This window comes from Crocuta crocuta, unplaced genomic scaffold (genome assembly GCF_008692635.1).
Source record: "Crocuta crocuta isolate KB4526 unplaced genomic scaffold, BGI_CrCroc_1.0 scaffold228, whole genome shotgun sequence".
NCBI lineage: Eukaryota > Metazoa > Chordata > Mammalia > Carnivora > Hyaenidae > Crocuta > Crocuta crocuta.
The window spans coordinates 1647667-1673496 of record NW_027532820.1 but is presented as its reverse complement, the minus strand read 5'-3'; the positions used below and the strand labels follow the sequence as shown (position 1 = coordinate 1673496).

The 25830-nt window shown below is 42.8% G+C and overlaps 1 protein-coding gene across 1 annotated transcript in view; it reads right to left on the bottom strand.

The window, feature by feature from the left end:
* Positions 1–421: 421 nt before the first annotated feature.
* SLC37A3 (solute carrier family 37 member 3) overlaps positions 422–25830 on the bottom strand; it is a 47403-nt gene continuing 21994 nt past the window's right edge. The window contains exons 6-15 of the mRNA XM_077781074.1: positions 25067–25212; positions 18434–18530; positions 15800–15884; positions 14868–15046; positions 12210–12351; positions 10273–10374; positions 9618–9665; positions 8265–8416; positions 3249–3314; positions 422–1827 (exon numbers count right to left, since the gene is read on the bottom strand). Coding sequence (XP_077637200.1) covers positions 1735–1827; positions 3249–3314; positions 8265–8416; positions 9618–9665; positions 10273–10374; positions 12210–12351; positions 14868–15046; positions 15800–15884; positions 18434–18530; positions 25067–25212 — 1110 coding nt within the window. The 3' untranslated portion in view covers positions 422–1734. The remainder of the gene's footprint in view (positions 1828–3248; positions 3315–8264; positions 8417–9617; positions 9666–10272; positions 10375–12209; positions 12352–14867; positions 15047–15799; positions 15885–18433; positions 18531–25066; positions 25213–25830) is intronic.

Sequence of the window (25830 nt, the reverse complement as noted above, 5' to 3'; positions counted from 1 at the left end):
CGTATACCTTGGGGGCTACAGCTACAGAGAGGTCAGGGAAACACTCACCCAGCTAAATTTAAACAGGGTCAGAAAACAATGTTGGTGCCAGGATACAAAGATGCCACCATGCTGGTTATGCGGGCAGAGAGGAAATTCACAGCAAATGTCAGAAGAAGGTTAAATAATAAAAATGGCATTCATCTATAGACAATTCTTAAATTACAACCAGGCAACTCATCCAAACTTAGTATAATCTTACACAAAAGGGAAGGGAAGGTGTTCACAGAACATAATAGAAATGGGGCAATCAGGGAGGAGCTAGCTGTACACGCTGGCAACACCGTAGGGTCATGGTCAACAGCAGGAAATTATAAGGTATGAATCACATTCTAGAATGAGGAACTCAGAGTATAGATTTAAATAACCAGATGGACAGCTATTTACTATAAAAGTCAGTTTATTTTCCCTTTCTAGGTTTCATATTTTTCCTTGTCAGTGATGAGTGATTAACTGATTGGAAATCTGCTTGATTAAATACCATTAACAAGTTCATGAACACATCACACTTTACAGTATAAAGCAAGAAGTTGAAAAATATTCCCTATCCCAATGAAAATTAGGCAGCTCTCAAAATTGCACATTTTCCCCCCAGTTCATGTCCATAATTTAAAATATATATACAGAATGACCTTAACATATTGGTAATTAGTACAGAATTCACAGCCTTGAAGACATACACGCTACAAACTTCTAAAGAATAGATGCCTAGTCCTCAGGCCCCACTAATTCATTAATGTGATTCAAGGTCACATACCTAACACTTACTAGGACAAAAGGTTTTTCCTGTTTCTAATTCTAGTCTTCTGCTGAGGTAACTCAAGGAACCTGGTCGTGAGAGAGATCAATTCTCGGAAAACAGGGCTAAGGAGATTAGCTTCCTAGTGGATCCTAACATTCCCAGACAGCAGATCTGGGGTTGAGTACTTCAGGTGTGAGCTACACCTTGGAATGTTCATGACAGCTGATGATGTACCTTATGGTCCTTGGAAGGAAGACTGAGTACTTCCAGGAGTCGAAGTTAATTTTGAATGAAGACCGAAGAGAACGAGGTGACAATTTGCAGGTATTTCTGCGTCCGGAGCTGGCTGACTTCACATCGGATACAGAGTAACGGAAACAGTCACTGTGTAGTGTGATTTTCCCACCAGTTTAACAAAGGGATTCTTTGTCCAGGGCAGGTTTCTGCTTGACCAGCATGAGCACCCGACCAGCATCTGACGCTTCAAAGATGAGCCGCTGTCTGCAAACTCATTATCAAAGCAAAATCCAATGATCCGTTCCTATTCATGGAGTCCGTCATCGATACAAACCATGAGCAAATGTCTCACGGTCACCCAACGGGCCAGGTCGGAGAATCGGGTCCAAGTCCAAGACAGTATTTAAGGTGAAAAGAATAAACCTCAAAAGGCCAAATAAAGATGCTGGCAGAGGCATGGGCCAGTCAGCACGTGTATGGAGCCACAACAATACAAATCATCCACAATAACTCGTGTAGTGCAGAAAAACAGCCCGGGTTTCACTACTGGCCAGCGTCACAAGGTGAAAAGGGCTTGACGATCTGATGCTGTTCAAAGAGGCCTGACAATCTGAGGTTTCCTTAGGAGCTCTGAAGACAGCGCCCAAAAAGGATGAATTAAAAGAGGTAAGAGTCCTGAGGCGTCTCCCAGGGTCCTTTCCTCCTGCGGACGCCGCTCACTCACTCAGTACGTGAGTCTGTCGTCTTTGCATAAGGTAGCATGTTTCCCTCACTATTAATGGGGAGATAAACAGAATCGTACAACTTGTCTGTGAAGAGAAAAAAGCATTAAATATGCAGTGACAATTTAATTAATCCTGTTAAGAGCATCATGTTTTGAACATCATAATGAATTTGGATGATTACATTCATTTTGACTTCATGCAAAGATACTCGATCTTTAATGAATTAGAAAAATGATTCTGAAAATCGTGGTTAATAGATTTTTTTTAAACGTCACATTACACAGGCTCCAGAAAAAGAACTAATGTACACAAATTAAATGATTTGCCATAGGCAGAGTGGAAAATTGATACTGGAGCTCAGTTCCTTTTTCTTACTTATTTAATTTTTTAAAATTAAGTAAGTACATAATCTCTGCACCCCATGTGGGACTTGAACTCATGGCCCCAAGATCGAGAGCCGCATGCTCTACTGAGAGGCCAGCCAGGCGCCCCTGGAGCTCACTTTAAAACGTGTTCCTTAGAACAGATCCAGTTTTCTTTCTAGTACAATTTCTTTTGTGATCGATCACACGGCAGGTTCATCAGGAGATATTTCCCTCTATTTAGCACAGATGTCAGAGGTGGAACACAGGGACACGCGGCCCCGTCTTCAGAAGCTAGACGCAGTTAGGCGGGAGAAGCGTCCTTTGTGACAGCAGAGTATGCAGCCTTGAGGCCGCTCCAGAGAACTCCAGGCTCCTTGGACGAGGCTGGAGGGCCGTGTCTGGACTTGGGGTGATTGAGGCCATCTCCAATTCAGATGCACCAGACTTAGGAGTGGGATACTAGATGCATCCCCCCATGGAAGAAGCTGTCAGCAGCCTCTCTCAGGGGGTCCTGTCTTGAGCACCACCTCACCAATAATGTAAGAGGGCAGGTCACATGCTTACTCAAGAGAGGATAACATTTTAAAAGTATAAGGCCTTATTCTGGATTGGCTATTTCCCAGAAAGTACACAATTCCACCCAAGAATGTTTACGGCACGACAAATATTTTCTCAAGAGTTTTTAATTTAATGTTTATTTCTCAAGATTCTCATCGTTTTAGAACCGACACGCCACAGTGTTAATTATAGCAATGCTTCTTTTTGAGCCTGATGCTGCTTGGTGTACCCTGTAATTTCCTTCAGAATTCCAAATTGTATTTAGCAGATAGAGAGTACCCCAGAAGAATACACCGATTACCAGTTGGTGATACTTTCAATAAATCTCTCACCATTTTTCTCTGGAATTAAACATGACAACACTCATTAGGCTTAGATCAAAGGCAAACTAAAGATCCATTCCCACCTTGAAAGAAGAATGTATCTTTTAGGCTCATAAAATGTTACTTTTCACCACAGGGTCATTAAAACCAATCAGCAATTTTGCTGGTTTAAGAAGAGATTCACGTAAATGCTTTGACCTAAATTAGTAAGAAAAACTACAAGTTAACAACAACAAAAAAAAGGCACATGCTCACTTACCATGAGAATGAAAAAGTAGAACACCCACATCCATCCCAGGTTATCCTGGATCAAAGACACTAAGTACTACAAGGGAGAAAGAGAAATTACGACATAATCCTTTATAAATTAATCACATGAAGTAGCTGAAAGGTGGATTAAACACAGCTCTTCCAGAAAATGAGGTAGGATTTGTAGAATGGTTTTCAGTTTACAAAGCCTTCACGTGTGTGTTCTTACTTAAAGCTACCTGGCCTTCATCTCGTAAGCTGGCAGAGTCCAAGCACAAAACTGCAGAACACACGACATGACTTCAGGAGGTTAATTTTTATTCCCTTTGCTGTTAAGAGAGGAAAATTAACATCCTCAAGCCACTTCCCGTTTAAACGTTCTTTCTTCCAACGAAAGGTACGGTAATTGAAGCTTTCAAAAACAGTTTGTCTTTACCGTTCATTTTCGATTGTTACTGACGCATAGGATTTCAGTGTGGCTTTAACATTCTACAGCATGTTCTTTGCCTTTGTTTCAACTGCTGAAAAGGATCAAATAGCGTTTCACCCACTTTCTTTTTCTATTCTGATAAAATATATGTAACATAAAATTGGCCATTTTAACCATCGTTAAGTGTATAGTTCAGAGGCAATGAGTGCATTCACCATGTTCAACAACCATCACCGCTATCTAGTCCCTAAAATATTCATCACCCAAAACATAAAGTCTGAACCCATGAAGCAATAACTCCCTACCACCCCCTCACCCCAGCCCCTGGAAACCTCTAATCTACTGTCTCTAAGAATTTGCCTGTTCTAGATACTCCAGGTTAAGTGGAATCACACAACATTTGTCCTTCTGTGGCTGGCTTATCTCCCTGAGCATACCGTCTTCGAGGCTGCAGCACGTGTCAGAACACCATCCCTTTTTATGGCTGAGTGATAGATATTTCCTGGTGTGGACAAACCACATTTGGTTCATCCAGTCATCAGCTGATGAACATCTGGATTGTTTCCACCTTCTGGCTATGATGAATAATGCTGCAATGAACACTGGTAGACAAATATGTGAGTCCTGTTTTCAATTCTTTCAGGTATATTCCTAAGAGCGGAACTGCTAGGGACATGGTGATCCCATGTTTACTGTCTGAGGAGCCGTCGAAGCATTTCCACAGCAGCTGCGCCGTTCTACATTCCCACCCGCGACGTCAAAGAGTTCCAGCTTCTCCACGTCCTCCTAAGTGCTTGTTATTTTCTGTCGTCCTTGTTTTAAATTACAGCCATCCTAAAATCTGTGAAGTGGTATCTCACTGTGTTTTTTATTTGCATTTCCTTAATAGCGAAGGATGTTGAGAATCTTTCCGTGTGTTTACTGGCCATTTGTACATATGTGTAATAAAGATTTGTCCCTATGATTTCTTCTTAAGAGTTTTTAATTTAATGTTTATTTTGAGAGAGAACTCGTGCACGCGCGTGTGTACGTGAGCGAGGGAGGGGCAGACGGGGGAAGAGAGAGAGAACCCACAGTGAGGCCTGATCTCACGAGCCATGAGATCATAACCTGAGCTGAAACCAAGAGTCGGATGCTCAACCAACTGAGCCACCCAGGCGCCCCTCTTCTAAGAGTTTTTATGGTTTTAGCTCTTAAAGTCAGGTATTTGATCCATTTTGCATTAATTTTTTGTCTATGCTCTAAGGCAAGGGTCCAACTTCAGCCTTCTACATGTGTGAATATCCGGTTTTCCCAGCAGCATTTGGTGAAGACATCATTCTTTTCCCACTGAATGGCCCTGGCACCCTTGTCAAAAATCAACTGACCAAAGATGTGAGTTACACCCATGTTCTTTCATCACACACGACCAGTGAAATTTACAAGCAAACAAATATAAAAGCAAAACAAGTGAGGGACACCTGGGTGGCTCAGTCAGTTAAGCGTCCAACTCCAGCTCAGGCCATGATCTCACTGCCCGTGAGTTGGATCCCCGCGTTGGGCTCTGTGCTGTCAGCTCAGAGCCTGAAGCCTGTTCAGATTCTGTGTCTGCCTCTCTCCCTGCCCCTCCCCAACTCGCACCCTGTCTCTCTCTCTGTCTCTCTCTCTCACTCTCAAAAATAAACAAACACTAAAAAGCAAAACAAGTGAGTGATTTACCCTAGGTTACATCATGAAACACAAAACAGAGAGATCTGGTCGCCCATTAAAGAGCTCAAAGTGGTGCTCCCATGTCTTTCTGCTACTTTATCTTTCTTTTAAACGTTTTATTGACATATAATTTACAGAATATAAAGTTCACCCATATAGCTCAATGGTTCTGAGTATAGTTACAGAATTGTGCAACCACTGCCATAATCTTATTTTAAGCCATTTCCATCACCCACCCGGCACAGAGACCTGGTACCTATCGGGAGTCACTCCTCAGGCCCGCCTGCCCCCAGGGAACCACTACTCTCTTTCCCTACAGATACCTCACATGAGTGAAATCATTTACAGTATGTGGTCTTTTGTAACTGGCTTCTTTCACTTAGCATAATATTTTTTAGATGCATCTATGTGACATATATCCTCTTTTAAGTGCCAGATACCCTTGTAAAAATACTTCTCCATCATAATGAATACACCACATTTTGTTCATCCATTCTTCAGTCGAAGGACTTTCGGGTTTTTTCTACTTTTTAACTGTTATGAATAATGCAACTATGAACCTATGTGTACAAGTGTTTAAGTGGACATTCGTGCTCATTTTCCTGTAGATAAATTTAATTTCACTAATCCCCTACTGTGTCATAAACACACTAAGCACTGGAGAAAAGAAACAATTCCTGTTTGCAAGGAACGCAGAGTCGGGCACAGACAGATAAACCAGGAAACACGATGCCCCAAGACAAGCACTCTGGGAGGTGAGCACCAACTGCTATGGACACCCAGAGGGCAACACATTTTTTTTCTTGTGAAGTCAAGGAAAGGTGGGGAAACAAGGCTGATCAGGGTAAGTTAGGAGAGCTGGGACAAGACTCCTCAAGTTCCTGACATTAAGTCACAGAGTTTGCAATTTCATGCCCCAAGCAATGAGAAATTACTCAAAAATCAACATGGAAGAGGAATGAATAAAGCTAACAATGATTGACTCCTGATCCCACTGACCACCAAAGTGAACCCAACTCTGACCCACGTACAGAGTGAGGGATCCAAATGCTGGCAGGTGAGGCATTCTACGTAAAAATAAACTCCTTGAAATGCTCATTATAACACACGCACTTGATTAATGCAGAAAACATCAGCGAGAAAAGAGAACCTAAAATACCGCAATGTCAGAAAAGGCCGCCCAATCACCTCTGGCCCCTTCCACGAACTGGAAGGCCTCTGAACTGGCAGCCAAGACCATTTTTTGGTTTCTGTTCCAGAGCACAATCAAGTAAGCAAATTTCTCCTGCTTTCTGCTCGCTTTTTTTCCCTCTACGGTCTCATCATCAAATATGCTAATGAACACATCAGTCCTATCAATCAGTCATTCTACAACAACTCTACAGATGTCAGGAGGTCTACTGTGTACCAGGCACCGTTCTACGTGCTGGGGCTACGGCGGAACACAAAACAAAATGCTGCCCCATGACGCTTACAACATGGTGGGGGAGTCGCACACAAATGAATATACAACATACGGCTGCTGAGTGACAAGCATTAAGGCAGCTTATTTTCCTCAACACTTGCTCTGTCACTAACCACCAGCAATCAGGCATCGGTGATCTAGCCCCACTGAGCAAGCAAACCAGCAATATTCAAGTCTGATAATGACCTACGTGTCAGATCTAAGCATTTTCTCTTCCATTCTCCTTCTCTGGCTTCTCTATGCCTATGATCTTACTGACTAACTCCTCCCCTTTCCTATACATCACCCTGCTGACTTCCTGTTTCTCTGACTACTGGGCATCTCCTGAGGTTTTACCTATATTTTCCTTCTCCATTAAACATCTCATTCACTTCCAAAGTTACAACTATTTTGGGGCACCTGAGTGGCTCAGTCGGTTAAGCGTCCGACTTCAGCTCAGGTCATGATCTCACGGTTCGTGGGTTCGAGCCCCACGTCAGGCTTTGTGCTGACAGCTGGCTCAGAGCCTGGAGCCTGTCTTTAGATTCTGTGTCTGCCTGTCTCTCTGGCCCTCCCCTGCTCATGCTGTCTCTATCTCTCTCTCAAAAATAAATAAAACATTAAAAAAATTTTTTTTAAGTTACAACTATTTTATCTATGCAGATGATTCTCTGATCCTTACTTTTTGCAAAATCAGCACTTAATGACCTGCAAAGGTATAACCTAAGAGAGGCATGACTCACAACTGTCCCAAAGAAAAGGCTGAATTAAAGCAAAACAAATCAATTTGAGTTGTACTGAATACTTATGGTAGACCAATCTTAGCCTAGACGATCTCAAGTTTAAAGTGCATCAGAATCACCAGGAAGGCTTTCTGAAATGCAGATCTCATTGTTCTAAATCAGCAAGCCTATGATAAGCTTAGCATTTTGTACTTTAATAAGTAACCTAGATGATTCTGAACCCAGACTTTAATGAACTGCCCTTTGAGATGCAGCTATTGGAAAGAGCAAAATGACTCAGAGCAGCTGCCGGAGTCCGTGGGGATCCACGTGAAGAACGTGTGTGTCTGGTAGGAGAGAGGAGGCAGGGTGTGCATGCCAGGTGGGGGGATAATGAGAAACACGTGTCCCAGGGCCCCTCGGACTGCCAAGTTCAGGCTGGGAAAAAGGGAGTAGCAAACGCGGGCTGAGGAGCTGTCTTACGAGGTATCAGCTTATTTCCAGACAGGAAGAATCTGGATACTTTAAAGTGGGAAAGAAGAAACTAAAAAATGTAGAAAGACCTTCCATATCAGGTCACATCAGCTGACCTCAGAGAAGATTAGCAACCTAAGGCTTACGGGGAAGTGGACTGTACAGCACGAGAGTGCCACCTACTGTGGCCCGGCGGGCGGGTGTAAATTCTTCCACCAGTGAGAGACTACTCGCCACTCAGTTTCAACCCCTCTCCCGTTCTCTCACCTGGCCTACCGCTGCGCCAATGCTTCCGGTTCCATCAACAATTCCTGTGACAGTCGCCAAAGCCTCACTGCTCCCTTGGATCAGCTCTTGGCGACCCAGGTCCGCAGAAATAGCAGAGCTAATCATATTAGAAGGTCCGCCAATAAAAAATCCTGAAGTTGTAAACAAAAACAGGTTCTCATTAAAACACTATTCAGAACACCACTAGAAATCTACTGGACAAGACAAGCTCTTATCCCAACATTTTTTTTTTAATGTTTGTTTATTTTTGAGAGAGAGAGAGACAGAGAGACAGAGGGCGAGCGGGGAAGGGGCAGAGAGAGAGATGCAGAATCTGAAGCAGGCTCCAGGCTCCAAGCTGTCAGCACAGAGCCCAACGTGGGGCTCGAACTCACGAGCCGCAAGATCATGACCTGAACCGAAGTCGGACGCTTAACCAACTGAGCCACCCAGGCACCCCTCAACATTTTAACCAATATGTTGGAGAGAAACAGTGAAGGGGGCAGGGAAAAGAAACCAGTTAAAACGAACACTCTTCCAGATAGTGACATCTTCAAACTAGTTAGCATCCACTTTTCTGAAAGTCCTACTTGAATTGTGTGATATCCTAGTACGTTTTTATAAAAACCAAAGATATAGGAAATACAGCGAACATACAGCCTTTCTAATGCAGCAAAGGCTGCATCCACCGATAACTAATTACACTCGCTTGTCAACTTCTACTATGGTAGAGTTCTATCAACCGGGCATCTGACTATCCAAATTCAACCACATGCACACATACTGACAAACAGGAGCGAAGAGAAGCAGCTCTGTAAGCAGCGTAGACGGCTGTTCTCAGCCACCATGCTCCGCGAGGCTGTCCCGGGGCCAAGCAGGGGCTGGCCCGCAGGGCTCTGTTCACGTGGCTGGGATGAGTTCCATGTGCCTCACATGAGCAGCTCTCTCTCCTGAGTATGATCTAAAGTTTAAAAACAAATTTTTCTATGCCACGGTCATGATGACACTCAACTGTTTCATGTGCTGCTCAAGTGGAGAACTACTGAGCATTGGTGAAGTGGTTTCCAACGCGGCATCTTCCTAGGTCGCTTCCAGAAGTAACAGGGGACACTGGGGCCAATCAGAAATACTAGAAAACCTGTCAGAAGGGACTGCTTCTCTAACAACAGGACTGAAGAGGTCACATAGCAGCAGAGAAACAGTCTGAAGTAGGCAGCTTTCCTTTTACCATATGAGTTCTCCATAATGAAGAGTTAGTATGACTCAAACCGAGGGAGCACGCGGTTTCCCTTTCTTCCTTCCTATTTACAGAGGAGGGGTAATAGTGTAACGAAATGGAGCCACACGACATACCTGTGACGGCCATCAGGAGTGCGTTAATGGACTTATCGTTTGGAGAACCTACGAGGAAAGACACAGAAACAGCGTGCTGACTTTGAAAGCGGATTACACGGGCCCCCACCCAACAAACAGCACACAAAGATCTGGATCTCGATGACCTCACAGATCACTCCCAGAGGCAACAAAGGGCTACAAGTCTTCCACCGCCTACCCCAACTTTTATCTGTAATGTCTGCTGCTTGCTGGTGCTCGAGCTAATGAGACTTCTAAAAGCTAAAGAAAAACTCCACTCCCTTCTCAGCAGCACCTTAAGGGACATATACCAAACCTACTAATTACCATCTTTCCTCTTTTGAAACTCTTTCCCTTTTATTGTTTTATTGCCTCCAATGCTGGCCCTCTGGAGCCTACCCTCAAACAAAGCATATACACTCCCAGGCAAGCTTTTAAACAAACCAACAAAGCAGAAGAGATGCCAGTTTCCTCCCCAACACACATAAAACTGCGTGATGATACTTTCACCAGGCATTTACAGGACCGTACAAAGGTCTCAGACCAGGCTTTGTAGCCGGTCTCCAGGATCTGCCTGCAGTTGATCGCTGACTCACGGCAAAGGCCTTAGTCCTAAAAGATCAGAAAAATAAGTGAATTGCAAGGGAATACTCACGGCTATATCCAATGAGGGACCCAACTGCCAGAAGCAGACTCAGAGCTAAAACCGGTGCTCTCTTCTGTAACATGTCAGAGATGAAACCTTGCAAAGTTCCACCTGTGGGCACAAAGAGCCCATCGCAAGTCATTCATCATTTAGCTCAGCTACCTGAAGCACATTCACCACGTACCCTCTACCTGCTACAGGATCCTGACACTGGTCCACCCCAAAAGATGGCTGACTCTCCTAAAAAGCTTCCTCCAGAGTTCCTTTTAGGAAGAATACCTGTTAACTGCCATGATGGATGACAGGGACAGGACACCATGAATCAGCAAAACAAGAAAAAAGGAAAAATCATCAAAACCACCCACTGTCCCTTGCTGGTCTCCCTTTTCAAACCAGTTGTGAAGGCTTTTCCTAATTTTTCTGCTTTTTATATTAAAAGATGTAGGAGCGCCTGGGTGGTTCAGATGGTTAAATGTCCAACTTTGGCTCGGGTCATGATCTCTTATTAGTGACTTTGAGCCCTGTGTTGGGCTCTGTGCTGACACCTCAGAGCCTAGAGCCTGCTTCGGATACCGTGCCTCCCTCTCTTTCTGCCCACTTGCATTCTCTCTCTCAAGAATAAATAAACTTTAAGAATATTTTTTAAAGATGATTCATTAGGGGCTCCTGGGTGGCTCAGTTAGTTAAGTGTCCATCTCCTGATTTTGGCTCAGGTCATGATCTCACTTTCTGAGACTGAGCCCTGCATCATGCATATAACCTGCTTGGGATTCTTTCTGTCTCTCTCTTTCTCACGCACAAAGGGCCGCCCTCTGCCCTTCCCTCTGATTTGCACACGTGTGCATGCTCTCTCTCTCAAAATAAATAAGCATTAAAAAAAAAGATGATTCATTGAAGACCATGCCTCACACGCTATTAGTAGCAGAGAATAAAGGTTTGCTAAAATTAAATGCAGCGATTATGGTCTGGTGATAATGAACAGGCCAACATCTTTAAAAAGAGGTGATGTGAATCCTTCAAGCAACAAGGTCACATTTAGATACAGCCCCATTTTGAGCTCTAGGGACTATGGGACATCAGGTACATCCTCATCAGACAGCAGGAGGATCCAGAGGTATGATCAGGTCTAAAGGTGGCAGCCTCACCCTTGCCTCTGTATCTAAGGCTAAGGGCAGACAAGTTCAAGTACAATAACAGGGTATCACCTGAGAATGCACTGCTCTCACATGCTCAGGACAGTTTAGCCTTACCACAATTCTAAATCCAAACAGTACAGAAAGGATGTTAAGGTTCTGCCACAGCGACAGCAGTAACACCCCCTACAATGCATTCTGTACTACTGTCTTGTTTTAAAGTTTCCCCCGTACTTGTTTATACTTCCAGCCATAGCAAAAAGTTACTACTAAAATCTGCTATGTACAATGAAGCAGCCGCAAAATGCACACAGGAATTATTCCCACTATTATTCCTACCTCTATGATCTGACAAAATCGATACACTAAGCTAGTATCTCCCCTTCTTCGGTGTGGGTGGTAGGAAAGGTGGTGGGAAAGAGATCAGATGAACACATTCACATTCTAACTCGGATCTCTGGCATATGATTAGCTTTAAACCTAAGATATCACTTACAAGTGTACAAAAGGGTTACATTTAAAGAGATCACGGAGGGGAACATCCCCGTGCTTCCCAACACAAAAGAACTGATCCATAAACAAAGAATCGAGAAACAAGAGCCCCATAAATCACAGGGCTGCCGTGGGCTGACTGTTCTTTCCTATGGATTCTATTTCTTTTTTTCTTTTTTTTTTAAGAGTTTGGCTGTTTACTGATAGGACAGTTTAGGGAAAACGGCTGTGGACTAAGTAATAAAACTTTAAATGATGTCAGATTTCATAACCCAGTAAAACACTATTAGTGACTATAGAAAAGGATGCATCTGGCATTACCTATAATTCCTCCAACATCGTACCAAATGGACAGCTTGTCCGCTTCAGCCTCCTTCCATCGAAAGTTGTTACTCAGATAAAAGGGCAACCAGAAGAAGAAGGAGTAATTTACTAACTTCAAGCAGGCATAGGCCAACGAATACTGCAAGAAAAACATTCGACTATCAGTAAGAACAAACAGCACAGCAGGCCCACAATTTTTAACATAATTTAAAAAGCAAAACCAGACACAGGGGTTTGGGATGAACAGCGCCTGATTTTAGAATTAAACATGTCTATAAATTCCCTGACTTTGCCTAGTCTCCTTCTTCTCTTTATCCCCATTAGCTTCCAGAAAAGCATGTACAGCAGGCTTTTAGAATAGGAACAGATAGGACTGTTTTTTCACTGTCCCCAATTTCTTCTCCTTCCAGTTCTCTGGTAGAAGCAAACCAGTGTTTTGAACCTAAAGGCAGAGCATATACTCGTGTTTCTTTATTTAGACAAAATAAAAGGCATTCATCCCACTGTCATTAGCCATAAGCAAAGAAATCAAGTAAACATCTCGGCTTTTATTCCAAGCAGCCAACGCTTTTTCGTTCTACTTCCTGCAAAGTTAACGTTAGGCACAGGGGAGAGTAACAAGGACTAAACCCTAGTTTCAAGGTCTAAGAAAAGCATCAATGTTAAAACTACTTTCATATTATGGTTTCCAAAGGCTTTATATTCCAGTGGAAAAGACAAAGTGTCTTTGGTGAGTCAGCAATGAAAGCACATGATGGCCACGGGCCTCGCGGCTCTACTTGGAGGAATAAAAGTTGCAGCTGCCTTAAGATGGCAGCACGGCTAAGGCTCCTATATTCAACACATTATTACCAGGAAATCCTGACATTAGCATCAAAGGAAAAAGGGGGAGGAACAGCGAGACTGGACTTCAAAGGGTGTCTGGCTAGTATATTCTTTTCCCTGGAGCTGCCACTTATCCCCTAGGTATCACTTGTTTTAAAACAGCTTCCCTGGCCGGGCAACAGCTGCCCCCTAGAGAGTTAAATCCCAATCATGAGGGCGTTTTGTCCAGACAGCCTGCTGCAGAGACAAAGGAATTAAGTTAACTAGATTTCCTCTGCATCCCTGCCTGTGCCGGGGAACAATCGCTTGTGAAATACAAAGGAATGGAAAAAACACTTACAACAACAGATTTTTAAGTCCTGTCCCAGAAATTAAACTATTACCAGCAGAGTATTTTAATAACTAGTTAAAAATTACTAATCACTAGCATGAGAATAGGCCTAAAGGAACTCGCATGTCTCTTGTGTTATATATCATCTTCGGGTGACAGAATTGTGGAAGCTGACACTTCTCTTTTAACTCATAGTTCACTATGTGTTTGCTAATGTCATTCCTCTCAGCTTGGAGGCAGAGGTCGGAGGGAAAAAGCAAGTGTGCACAGGACAACCTGCAGGCTCCAAATCGAGCTGAGGGGGCACATTTGTAAAGCACCATTAGACAAGAAAATAAACAAAACCGGGTGCTTATTCACAATACAATAACCCAATAGTATGGGCCCCGGGGAAGGCTGCTGTCCTTTCTACTGCACAGGGAAGGGGAGCTGAGACGCAGGATTTGCTGAGTGACTTACCCCAGGTCTCACACAGAGTTAGTGGGTAAACTGGAAACATAACCTAGGCCTCTTAACTTCCACTCCAGTGCTAGAGCGCCCGAAACATCAAGACAGAAAAACTGCAGTAGAAGGGATTTAGTTTAGATGTTAGAAAGTTCTCCTGACTGTAAAGGTTTTGGAAACACTGGAATGCATTACCAAGAAATACTGCGGAGTACTGTGCTCTGCACCTTATATTAAAAGGGCAAACAATTTTTTTCCTGGAATGATAAGAATATTGGCAAATAAGGCAGACTGAAGTGGACCATTCAAAACCCCCTCTTGGTCTACATATAATTCTGTAATACTTCAACAGATCAAAAAGACTGTATTTAAAACACCAATTTCAGGTCCCTGTGTGGCTGAGTCGGTTAAGCTTCCGACTCTAGACTTTGGCTCAGGTCATGATCTCAGTTTGTGAGATTAAGCCCCGTGTTAGGCTCTGCGCTGACAGTGCAGAGCCTGCTTGGGTTTCTCTCCCTCTCTCTCCTCCCTATCCCCCTCTCTCTTGGGTTTCTCTCTCTGCCCCCTCCCCTGTGCATGCGTGCGTGCTAGCGCACGCTCTCTCTCTCCTGTTCTGATTTGAAATAAATAAACATTAAAAAACAAAAAAACATCAATTCTGTCTTCTTACTTGAATGCTAGATCACAGTCAGCAAACTAGGGCTCAAGGGTCAAACCTGTCCACACCAGATTTTTTTTTCCATACCATCCAGGGTTTCTTGTTTCCTGGACGTGGGTAGCTGTGGTAGAGATTGTACAATCCCCACTCCAAAGCTAAAAACATTTACTATCTGGCTCTTCTCAGAAAAGGTACACCAACCCCTGCATTAGACTGCAGATAAAACTTCAAGTCTAGAAACAAGCTGAGGGCCACTATACGATATTCCTCTGAACACGTATTCCTAAAATAAAGTATCAAAGAGAAGCTAAACACTTAAAGATGCTTTATCCTAGGTAGAGTTCATGTTCAGGCAATAACATCTCACTAGAGGTGAGGAGATCTGAGCAGCCCTTACCGGTATAACTCCAGGAAGACAACAGGCCTGATAAAAGCTGATGGCCTTGACTTGGGTCACAGTACTGCCTTCTTGAATGGAATAATTAGGTTCGTATTCATCTTCGTTCTCAGCATCATTAATTAATGGCCTGTGCGCATCTTCTTCAAAATTTTCTTCTGCCTCAATACCTGGAAGACCTACAACAGCAGTAAGAGCCACCATTTACAGAATGCCGCCTAGATGCCTAGCTCTGGGCAGACGGGTTTGCGTGTATCATTACTCACGGGGGTGATGATATTTTTATTTCCACTTTACAGAAAAAGCAACTAAGGTTCAGAGGCCAAGGTCAACTGAGGTCGGTTAAGGTCCCACAGCTAATAAGCCACAAAGCCAGGACTCTGATGCTACTTTACCTGGCTTCAGAGCAATGCTTTTTTCAACCACTTCACACTATCCCTCTTACATTAAAAATAAAATAAAATAAAATAAAATGTTAATTACACACTATTAAACCCGGCATGTCTCTTCAATAACACTCAAAAGGCGGACTTGGGCATCTATTTGCTTCTGTGGTTTTGCTTGCACAGATTCTGTCGGTGACCACAGATGAGTATTGCACTAAACCCCTTTTATGAAGGAAAAGAAACACGAGAGGTGAAATGAGAAATATTCCATGCTACTTTCCAGTCAGTACTCTCGATGACAAAGCTCACTCGCAAATGAAGAGTTTTCCCTGCATCCAGGATGGGAGCCTCGCTCCCCTCAAACACCTGCAGCTGTGCCGGAGAGCCTGCCCCAGGGTCTACAGGACCCACACAGCAACAGCACTCCTCTAACTCACTGAAAGGGGCTCACAGTTCTAGGGAACAAGAGCCTGGCCGTGCAGGCCTCAGGTTTCTCTTTGCCCCAACAGTGAGATGCTCTGAACAGAAAGGACGGCTTCTCCTCACCAATTTCTTCTGGTGACATGAGGAGTCCAAAGAAGATGATGATCCCACCAGCAAGCTGCACCGCCGCTGTCACCAGAAAGGCATACTGGGGAAGAGAGGAGAGAGGGAGGTGCTTCCTCACCCATCTGGGGGGTTCGCTCAAGCACATCCATTAGAAGCACCCGTGGGGAAGCTGGGGGATCGGGCGGGAGGAACAGTGAGGCTGGGAAGGAAATGAGCACTGAGTGGCTGGCCCACCCCAGGCACAGAGCCGTTCCACATGTGTTTTCCCACGTGTCTTGCCCACGAGGCTCCGCGAGCACAATTAAAGTCCCAGAGACACTGAGTGGTAGTACAACTGCGAAACGAGGACTGGCTCCCGAATCCTCATTCTTTGCCCCACAGAGCCTCCCACAAGAGACAGTATCTGCCCCCAAAAACATTCTGTCCAGTTGAGGGGATTAAACAATACGCCAAACAATAATACAAGGTATCAAGCAGCTGAATAAATGAGAAGGCCCAGCCCTAATAAGAAACATATAGAGAAGCAAACAGCTAATGATGCTGACCGAGCAAGACAATGACTTAAGGAAGAGCTAAAAAAGGCAGCTGAACGTCTTTCTCAGCACAACTAAGGCAAAGAGGGCTGAGAATGAGACAGAAAGCCTCCTGCACGGTCAAAGCAGATGGCTTGTGCTGAGGGACAGACAGTAGGCAATAAAACTGACAGGAAAAGGTGGGATCAAGATGAAAGAACCTCAAAAGGCAGGCTGCAGAGCTGGATTTTAGTTAATAGAGAATGGAAGCTGAAGTGGATAGATGATCTAAATTTCTGGAAAAGACGGTGACACATGAGTGTTTCTGAAGTCAAATCTGGGGGCAGCACGTGGGGTGAACCGAAATTCCCATCTGAACCAATTAGTATAATCCAGATGCAAATCTAAGAAGCCTAGAATAAAGGTGACCAGGAGGAAGGACTTCCCACTGACCCTAACTAGACCAAAATTCTTCTGAGACCAAACACTTGGTGAACTATTTAAAGATTTATCTATTTTTTTAGTGGCTCAGTCGGTTGAATGTCCAACTTCAGCTCAGGTCATGATCTCCTGGTCCATGAGTCTGAGCCCCACATCAGGCTCTGTGCTGACAGCTCAGAGCCTGGAGCCTGACTCAGATTTTGTGTCTCCCTCTCTCTCTCTGCCCCTCCCCCACTCACACTCTGTCTCTCAAATATAAACAAACATTTTTTAAAAATTAAAGATTTATCTACTTTTTAAAAAACCAACTTACTTTCAATTATTTAGGTTTTTAAATACATAGTTTCTTGAGAACAAACTGAGGACTGATGGGTATGGGGGAGAAGGGTAGGAGGGGTGATGGGCATGGAGGAGGGCACTTGTGGGGATGAGCACTGGGTGTTATATGGAAACCAACTTGACAATAAACTATTTTTAAATTAATTAATTAATTAATACATAATTTCATATGATCCAAGCAACAAAAAGTAAATGTACAGTAAAAACTCTCCCTCCCCACCTCTTCTCCCTTCCACTTAATCCTCATTTTCCCAACAAATGAGCATTGTTGTTATTTGATTTCTACTTCCCAGAGACTGTTTTAGAAACATACAAGCCAATACAAATATATACTCTAACTTTTCCTCCATTCTACAAAAATGGCTTCATTCAATACACACTGTTCTGCACCTTCACTTTCTTCACTTAACATACCATTGAGTACTTTCCCTATCATGGTGGAGACAGCTTCCACATTCTACTTTATGGCCTTCAGCCTTATCGGAGGGGATGTCACAGTTTCTTTCCCTACTGGTTCAGTTATTTTCACCACATTTTTGCTACTACAAACAATGCTGAAATAACTATGCAGAAAATCACCTTATGCATGTGCAAGTATATGCAAGGGTGGCATTACTTCCTGGAGGTGGAACAGCTCGGTCAGAGCAGCTGGAATTTTGATAGAAAGTCTCCTTAGACTGCAAGAGGGGTCAATGCTTGTTTCCTTACATTCTCATCAACACAAAATGCTATCAAACTTAGGGATTCTTTACCAATGTAATAAGTAAATAGCATAGTTTCTTTCTTTTTTAGGGTAGTTTTAATTTGCATTTCTCTACCAACTAACACCTCACCTCCATAAAGGCAGAGATTTTTCTCTTTTCTGGCAAGAGCTCTACTCTCTGCTGCCTAGCACTTAGAGGAGTGTAATACATATTTATTAAAGGAATAAAATAAGAAAAATATATTGTCATATATTTCAAAACCATTTCTATTTCTTTTTCATGAACTACACATTCAAATCATTTCCCCTTCTTTCTGTTTTGCTATTGGTCTTTTTCTTATCAATCTGCACGTACTCTTTACATATGAGTGAGATTAGTTCTTTAACTGTAACATGAGTTTCAAATACTTTTATCCCAATTGATTATATTGTCTTTAGACCTGGGCATTTTTCCCATGAATAATCTACATGTTTGGATTTATCCAAAGTTTGTCCACTTTTGATAAGCCTTGCCCCACCCAAACATAGCTCTACAGAGTTTTAAATGGCCACAATACTATTTCCTAAAATAAAATATTTATATTTATGTAACTATATGTATATTTACATACTCAAGAAAAACCTAGAAATACCTACCTCATAACCATATTGCAGAACAGAAGAAGCCAGGCATGCTCCCAAAATATTGCCCACGGAAGCACAGGCACTCCAGAGACCGAAAACAACTCCTCGTCTAAGACAACAGGAGAAAACAGAAAACAATACAATCAGAAGGAATTCTGATGCAGTTCACATATGAAAAGGCCGAAACAGTGGAAATTCTCATTACACTGAATCAACATTCTATCTTAAAATGTTTTTAAAGTATAGCCACCAAAAGATAACACATCATATTACTTAAAGATATTATTAAACCAAAGCTCAATTCGGGGTGCATCCCAAGATACTGTTAGGAGAATTTTGAAAGTAAGCCACAGACTGGGAGGAAATATTTGCCAAACACTGATCTAATAAAAGACTTGCATTTGAAATACAAAGACCTCTCAAAACTTAATAATACTAAACAATCCAGAGGCCCCTGGCTGGCTGGGTCAGTGGAGCATGTAACTCTTGATCTCAAGATTGTAAGTTTGAGTTGGGTGTAGAAATTACTTAAAAAAATTTTTTAGGGGCGCCTGGGTGGCTCAGTCGGTCAAGCATCCAACTTCAACTCAGGTCATGATCTCACATGGGTTCGAGCCCCTCATCGGCTCTGTGCTGACAGCTAGGTCAGAGCCTGGAGCTTGTTTCAGATTCTGTATCTCCCTCTCTCTCTGACCCTCCCCTGCTCATGCTCGCTCGCGCTCTCTCTCTCTCTCTCTCTTTCTCTCTCAGAAATAAATAAAACATAAAGAAAAAAATTTTTTTAATCCTAAAGAAAAAAAATCTAATAAACGCTAAAGAGTATGAATCTACAGGGGCGCCTGGGTGGCTCAGGGCATGACCTCACGGTTCATGGGTTCGAGCCCCGCGTCGGGCTCTGTGCTGGCAGCTAGCTCAGAGCCTGGAGCCTGCTTCGGATTCTGTGCGTGTGTCTCTAACCCTCCCCTGCTCATGCTGTCTCTCTCTCTCTCAGAAATAAATAAAACATTAAAAAAAAAAAAGACAGAAGGAAAGTACATTGCACTCCAGACCTATTTCAAGAAATTAGAAAAAGCACAAATGCAAAATCTAACAGCGCACCTAAAGGAACTAGAGGGAGAGCAACCAGAGCACCCAAGCCCAGTAGGAGAAGAGAAATAATAAAAATCAGGGCAGAAATAAACAATATAGAAACCAAAGAAACAGTTGAACAGGTCAATGATACCAAGAGTTGGTTTTTTGAAAACATAAGCAAAATTGACAAACCTAGCCAGGCTTCTCAAAAAGAAAAGAGAGAGCACTCAAATAGACAAAATCATGAATGAAAATGGACTGATTACAGCCAACCCCTCAGAAATACAAGCAATTATCAAGGAATGCTATGAAAAACTATATGCCAACAAACTGGACAACTTAGAAGAAAGGGACAAATTCCTAAACACACACTCACTAATTCACATGGGAAGAGATAGAAAACCTAAACAGACCCATAACAAGTGAGGAAATGGAATCAGTTATCAAAAATCTCCCAACAAATAAGAGCCTTGGGCCAGATGGTTTCCCTGGGGAATTCTACCAGACATTTAAGAGAGAATTAATACCCATTCTTCTNAATAAACTCAAAATGGATAAAGGACCTGAACATGAGACAGGAAACATCAAAACCGTAGAGGAGAAAGCAGGAAACNATGTGTAGCAACATGGATGGACCTTGAGGGCGTTATGCTGAGCGAATTAAGTCAGGCAGAGAAGGACAAACACCATGTTTGCACGTATAGGAGGATTAGGAGGAACTTAACGGAGGACCGTGGGGGAGAAGAAGCAGGGAAATGGGGGGAGAGGGAGGGAGGCAAACCATGAGAGACTCTTGAATGTTGAGAACAAACTGAGGACTCATGGGTATGGGGGGGACTGGAAGGGAGGTGATGGGGATGGAGGAGGGCACTTTTGAGGATGAGCACTGGAAACCAACTTGACAATAAACTATCTAAAATTTTTTTAATTAAAATTAAAATTAAAAAAAGAGTATGAATCTATAATCATCTCAAATAAAAAGTTTTGGGAAAAAAGCTTCATGCACACAAAAATATGATACAAGTAAGCATGTAAAAAGATACTTAACATCATCAGACATTAAGGAAATGCAAAGGAAAACCACAGTGATGTACCACTGCACACATACTAGAACAGCTAAAAACAAAAAAAGACCATATACATCAAGTGCTGGCAAAAATACACAGCAACTAGAACGCTTGCACTCTGCTGCGGGAATGTAAAATGGTGAAACCACTTTGGAAGCAACTGCCAGTTTCTTAAAAACGTAAACATACACCTACCACATGACCCAGACATTCTACTTTGAGGTATTTATCCAAGGAAAATGAAAGCATATGTTCACATAAGGATTTATAGACAAATGTTCCCAGGAGCTTTATCTGTAATAGCCAAAAACTGAAAACAACCCAAACGTTCATCAACAGCTGAAAAGATCAACAAATTGGGATACAACAGATTACTATTCAGCCATAAAAAGGAATGAACTATTGATACACATGATATGAATGGACCTCAGAATAATTATATTGAATGAAAGCAGATAAGAAACAGTATATACTGTATGATTCTATTTATATAAAATTTTAGAAAATGCAAAGTAATCTCAAGTGACAGAAAGCAGATTAATAGTTGTCTGGAGACGGCGATGGGAGGGAAGGTGGAAGGTAGCAGGGGTGGTGGAGGAGAGGAGTTACGAAAGGGCACGAGGAAACTTGGGGGTGATGGATATGTCCATTTTCTTAACTGCGGTGGTGGTGATGTGTGCATGCCAAAACTCACCAAATGGTACATCTTAAATCTGTGCAGATTATATACCTTACTAAAGCCATTAAAAGAAAAAAAGATGGCTAAACAAAGAATCTAGCGGAAGGGAAACTAGCTACTACAACAGTCCAGGAAAGAGGTACCCGGGTGCCTCAGTTGGTCAAGTGGCTGATCAGCTCAGGTCATGATCTCAGGGTTTGTGAGTTCAAGACCAACACTGGGGTCTCTGCTTTAGCACAGAGCCCAGAGCCCACTTGAGATCCTCTGTCCGTCCCCATTCACCTCTCTGCTCCTCCCTCTTCCCCCCTCCAGCTCCTGCGTGCAAGTGCGTGTGTGTGCACATACGCTCACTCTGTCTCTCTCTCTTTCAAAGATAAGCAAACATTTAAAAAATAATTTTTAAAAATATACAAAACCTAGCAAGAGGGCCCTGGAAGAGTTCAGGTCAGCCTCTGAACAACACTGGCTAACTAAAGATAGGATTTTAGAAGAAATTAGTTGAAAAAGAACTTTGTTTTAAATTGTCATGGTTTTAATGGTACTTTGTGGTTTACGGCTACGTTTTAGAGGAAACCTCACTAGACCTTAAATAGCACATCATCAATTTCACTTACTAGTATTACCTGTTTTTTTTAAAAAATTGTCTTAGGTTCAGAAGTAAACAGTAATGGCTCAAGTTTTTTTCTCTCTGATTGATCCATAGGATTAATGAAATGGTCAACCATGTCCAGGCACTGTTCTCAAACACCCAGTGTCATCCAACTTATAAAAGCTCAGGTAAGGAGCACCTAGGTGGCTTAAGTCAGTTAAGCGTTCAGACTCTTGATTTTGGCTCAGGTAATGATCTCCTGGTTCATGAAATAAAGTCCGCATCAGGCTCTGCACTGACAGCATAGAGCCTGCTTGGGATTCTCTCTCTGCGCACGCCCTTAAAATTAATAAATAAATAAATAAACATTTTGGAGGGCAAAGGGATGGCTCAGTCAGTTAAGCATCTGACTCATGGTTTCAGCTCAGGCCATGTTCTCATGGTTTTGTGGGTTCAAGCCCCACATCAGGTTCAGTGCAGGCGATGCAGAGCCTGCTTGCTCTCTCTCCCTCCGCTCACTGTCTCTGCCCCTCCCCCATTTGTGCTGTCTGTCTCTCTCAAAATGAACAANAGAATTCCTGCTTAGAATTCTATCAACCCCTCTACCCTCCTCTCTTTCAAAAAAAAAAATAATAAATCTAAAAATAATGATTACCTTTGAGTGATAGGATTTCAAGTAGTTTTACCTTTATTTTCTATTTTTCCATTTATATTATCTAGCTTGTCTAAAATAAACAAGAAGACTTTGTATAATTTTCAAAAATCATAAATAGAAAAAAATTACTTTAAAAATCTTGAGAAAGGGTCACCTGGGTGGCTCAGTAGGTTAAGTGTCCAACTTCAGCTCAGGTCATAATCTCACAGTTCATGGGTTTGAGCCCCACTTAGGGTTCTGTGCTGTCAGCTCAGAGCCTGGAGCCTGGTTCAGATTCTGTGTCTCCCTCTCTCTCTGCCTCTTCCCCACTCACGATCTGTCTCTCTCTCAAAAATAAAAAAAATTAAAAAAATAAATTAAAAAAAAATTTTTTTTAAACCTTGAGAAAAATAAACAGCACATGAGCAGATAGCATCACCTACTCCAAAAGAAAACTAAAGTATCATATGGGAACAACTATCTTTTTTTTTGTTTTTAGTATGTATTTATTTATTTGAGAGAGAACACAAACAGGGGAGGGGCAGAGAGAGAGACAGAGAGAATCCCAAGCAGGCTCCCCACATCAGCACGGAGCCCATCTCAGGGCTTGATCCCAGGATTATGAGATCATGACCTGAGCCAAAATCAAGAGTTGGACGCTTAACAGACTAAGCCACCCAGACACCCCTGGAAACAAGTACCTCTTAAAATTAAATCTGTTAAATCAGTAACACTAGAGGTAGAATGAAAGAGAAATCACTAGTGCACTGAAGTCAGAGCATCCTCATTAAGTGGTACTGATTCTACCCACAAGACAGGTCATGGGTGAACTTTCACGACTTTAAAGATCATTAGCCAGCAGGCAGCACAACCCCCATAATGAAACTGAGAAGGCCGGAACCCCGAGGGGAGCCAGGCAGGGCATGAACTCATCACCTGGTGGGCGGCTAATGTCTGTTGCAAACACCGGTCCATGGGAAAAGAGTAAACAAACAAAAAAGATGGAGCCATAAATGAAAAAAATGCATATCTCACAACATAAAAATATTTATCCAGGAGAAAGGAAAAGAAATCCAAATTAAAAACATTCCTAAACTCAGAATGTTGCCAAACAACAAAGCCAGGTCTGTGGGCATCTCAGCTTACTTTCCATTCTATAAACGAAGCATGGCTCTTCCTGGCAGCCTAGAAGGTACTGCAGCAGGTGCCCACGCTCATTCAAGGCCCACATCACAACACAAACTCACATACAATCTGATAACGACTTGAGGATTTAGGGAAAAAATGTCCCATTTAATGACTTTTAAGCCCCGAAGTTTGGCATTCTTCATCTGTATCTTATCAGAATCTTCACTATGTGATCTTAGGCAAGTCTCACAGACAATTTTTGGCCTCAGTTTCATCTTTAATATAAAAAGGTTAAACTAGACCACTGAGTCTCAAAAAAGGGAAGGGAAGGCAAAACCCACAGGAAGATACATGATGGGATGGCACATGAGACTTAATTTATCACGCTACCTTACTCATGATCTGTAAAGGGGTCTCTGTTAAAAACAGATGTCCAAAGGATACCAGAGTGATGATTCAAAGGAGCACATGCACCCCAGTGTTTATAGCAGCACTATCAACAATAACCAAATTATGAAAAAAGCCCAAATATCCATCAACTGATGAATGAATAAAGAAGATGTGGTTTATCCATACAATGGAACACTACTTGGCGATGAGAAAGAATGAAATCCTGCCATTTGCAACAATGAGGATGGAATTGGAGGGTATTATGCTAAGTGAAGTAAGTCAGTCAGAGAAAGACAAAGATGTTTTCACTCATATGTAGAACCTGGGAAACCTAACAGAAGACCATGGGGGAAGGGAAAGGGGAAAAAATAGTTTCAAATAGAGAGGGAGGCAAACCCATGAGAGACTCTTACAGAGAACTGAGGGTTGATGGCGGAGGTGGGGCAGGAGGTAGGGGAAAATGGGTGATGGGCATTAAGGGGGGCACTTGTTGGGATGAGCACTGGGTGTTGTGTGTAAGTGATGAATCACTGGACTCTACCCCCAAAACCAAGAGCACACTATATATACCATACTTTAGCTAACTTGACAATAGATTACATTAAAAAAAACAATGTTTATCTAAATGAAAAACAATGTTGAGATGCACTGCCTTAGCCACACTCTGACCATGGCCAGAGGAGTATTATGAATGTGCCTGGGCCAGGGACGAGGGAGAGAGCCTGGGTGGCTCTCAATTTCAGCTCAGGTCATGACCCCAGGGTGGTGGGATCAAGCCCCAAGTAGAGCTCCATGCTGAGCGTGAAGCCTGCTTAAGAATCGCCCCACCCCCACTCTCTCAAAATTAAATAAATAAACATTATTTATTTAAAAAAAAAAAAAGGAATATGCCTCACTGGGCTAGGCCATCCCCCAAGTCCACACCATTTCCAACACATTCTAACATGAACCCTCTCCACTATCCTTTCTAAAATAGAGGGAAGGTGTGGGCAGGGTCAAAAAGATCGAGTTGACTGATGACAGGTCTGCATAATCTGATATTAAAACTACTTAAGGAGAGAAATTAAAGACGAAGGGAGTGGCATACCCCGCTCTGCCAAACCAGTTGCCCATGACAGCAACCACGCAGGGCCACCCGGTGGACTGCAGCAGGCCGTTCCCAATCCAGAGACAGCAGTACAGCCCCTTATTGTAGAAATGCAGCCATTCTGTGACAGTGCCAAAGACGAACACCTACGAGGAAGGGAAGAGAAAGGGACACGTGACACCCACACGGACACCTAACTGCCCACCATGCTTATGTTTCTGCGTGAAGAGACACATTCAAAGGTCCAGGGCCCAAGAGTCATATGGCTGACTTTCCAGAGGCTCCTGCTCAGAGCGAGTAAGACAAACACCAAACTGCCACCACTGATGAAGGAGGTCAAACAACACGAAGCTCCCTAATGACCACCCCCTGGCTCAACGGGGACCTTCTGCTCTAACAGATTCAATCCTCCAATCCTCATTGTGTGACCCCCCGGCCCCCAATAGCTCTTGTTTTCTCGCCCTCAGGCCTGTATGTATGGAGAACAACTTTAAGGACTGAGTTCGTGGCTATGAGCTCAGTCAGCACAGGGCCACGCACACCATGGGGCCCAGGACGCGCCATCTCTCATTATTGCTGCAGCTGTGGAAAGAGACACTGCTTTTTGTAGGCATTTTGCTCAAGTGAACATTTTATCTGCAGTTGAAATTTCTTTGGGGAATATTCTGCATGGGTTAAAAAATGGAATGCACAATACTGTATGTTTTCATTTTGGAATAAGCAAAATTATAAGGAGATAAAAATGGTCAGTGGTCACTGACCAT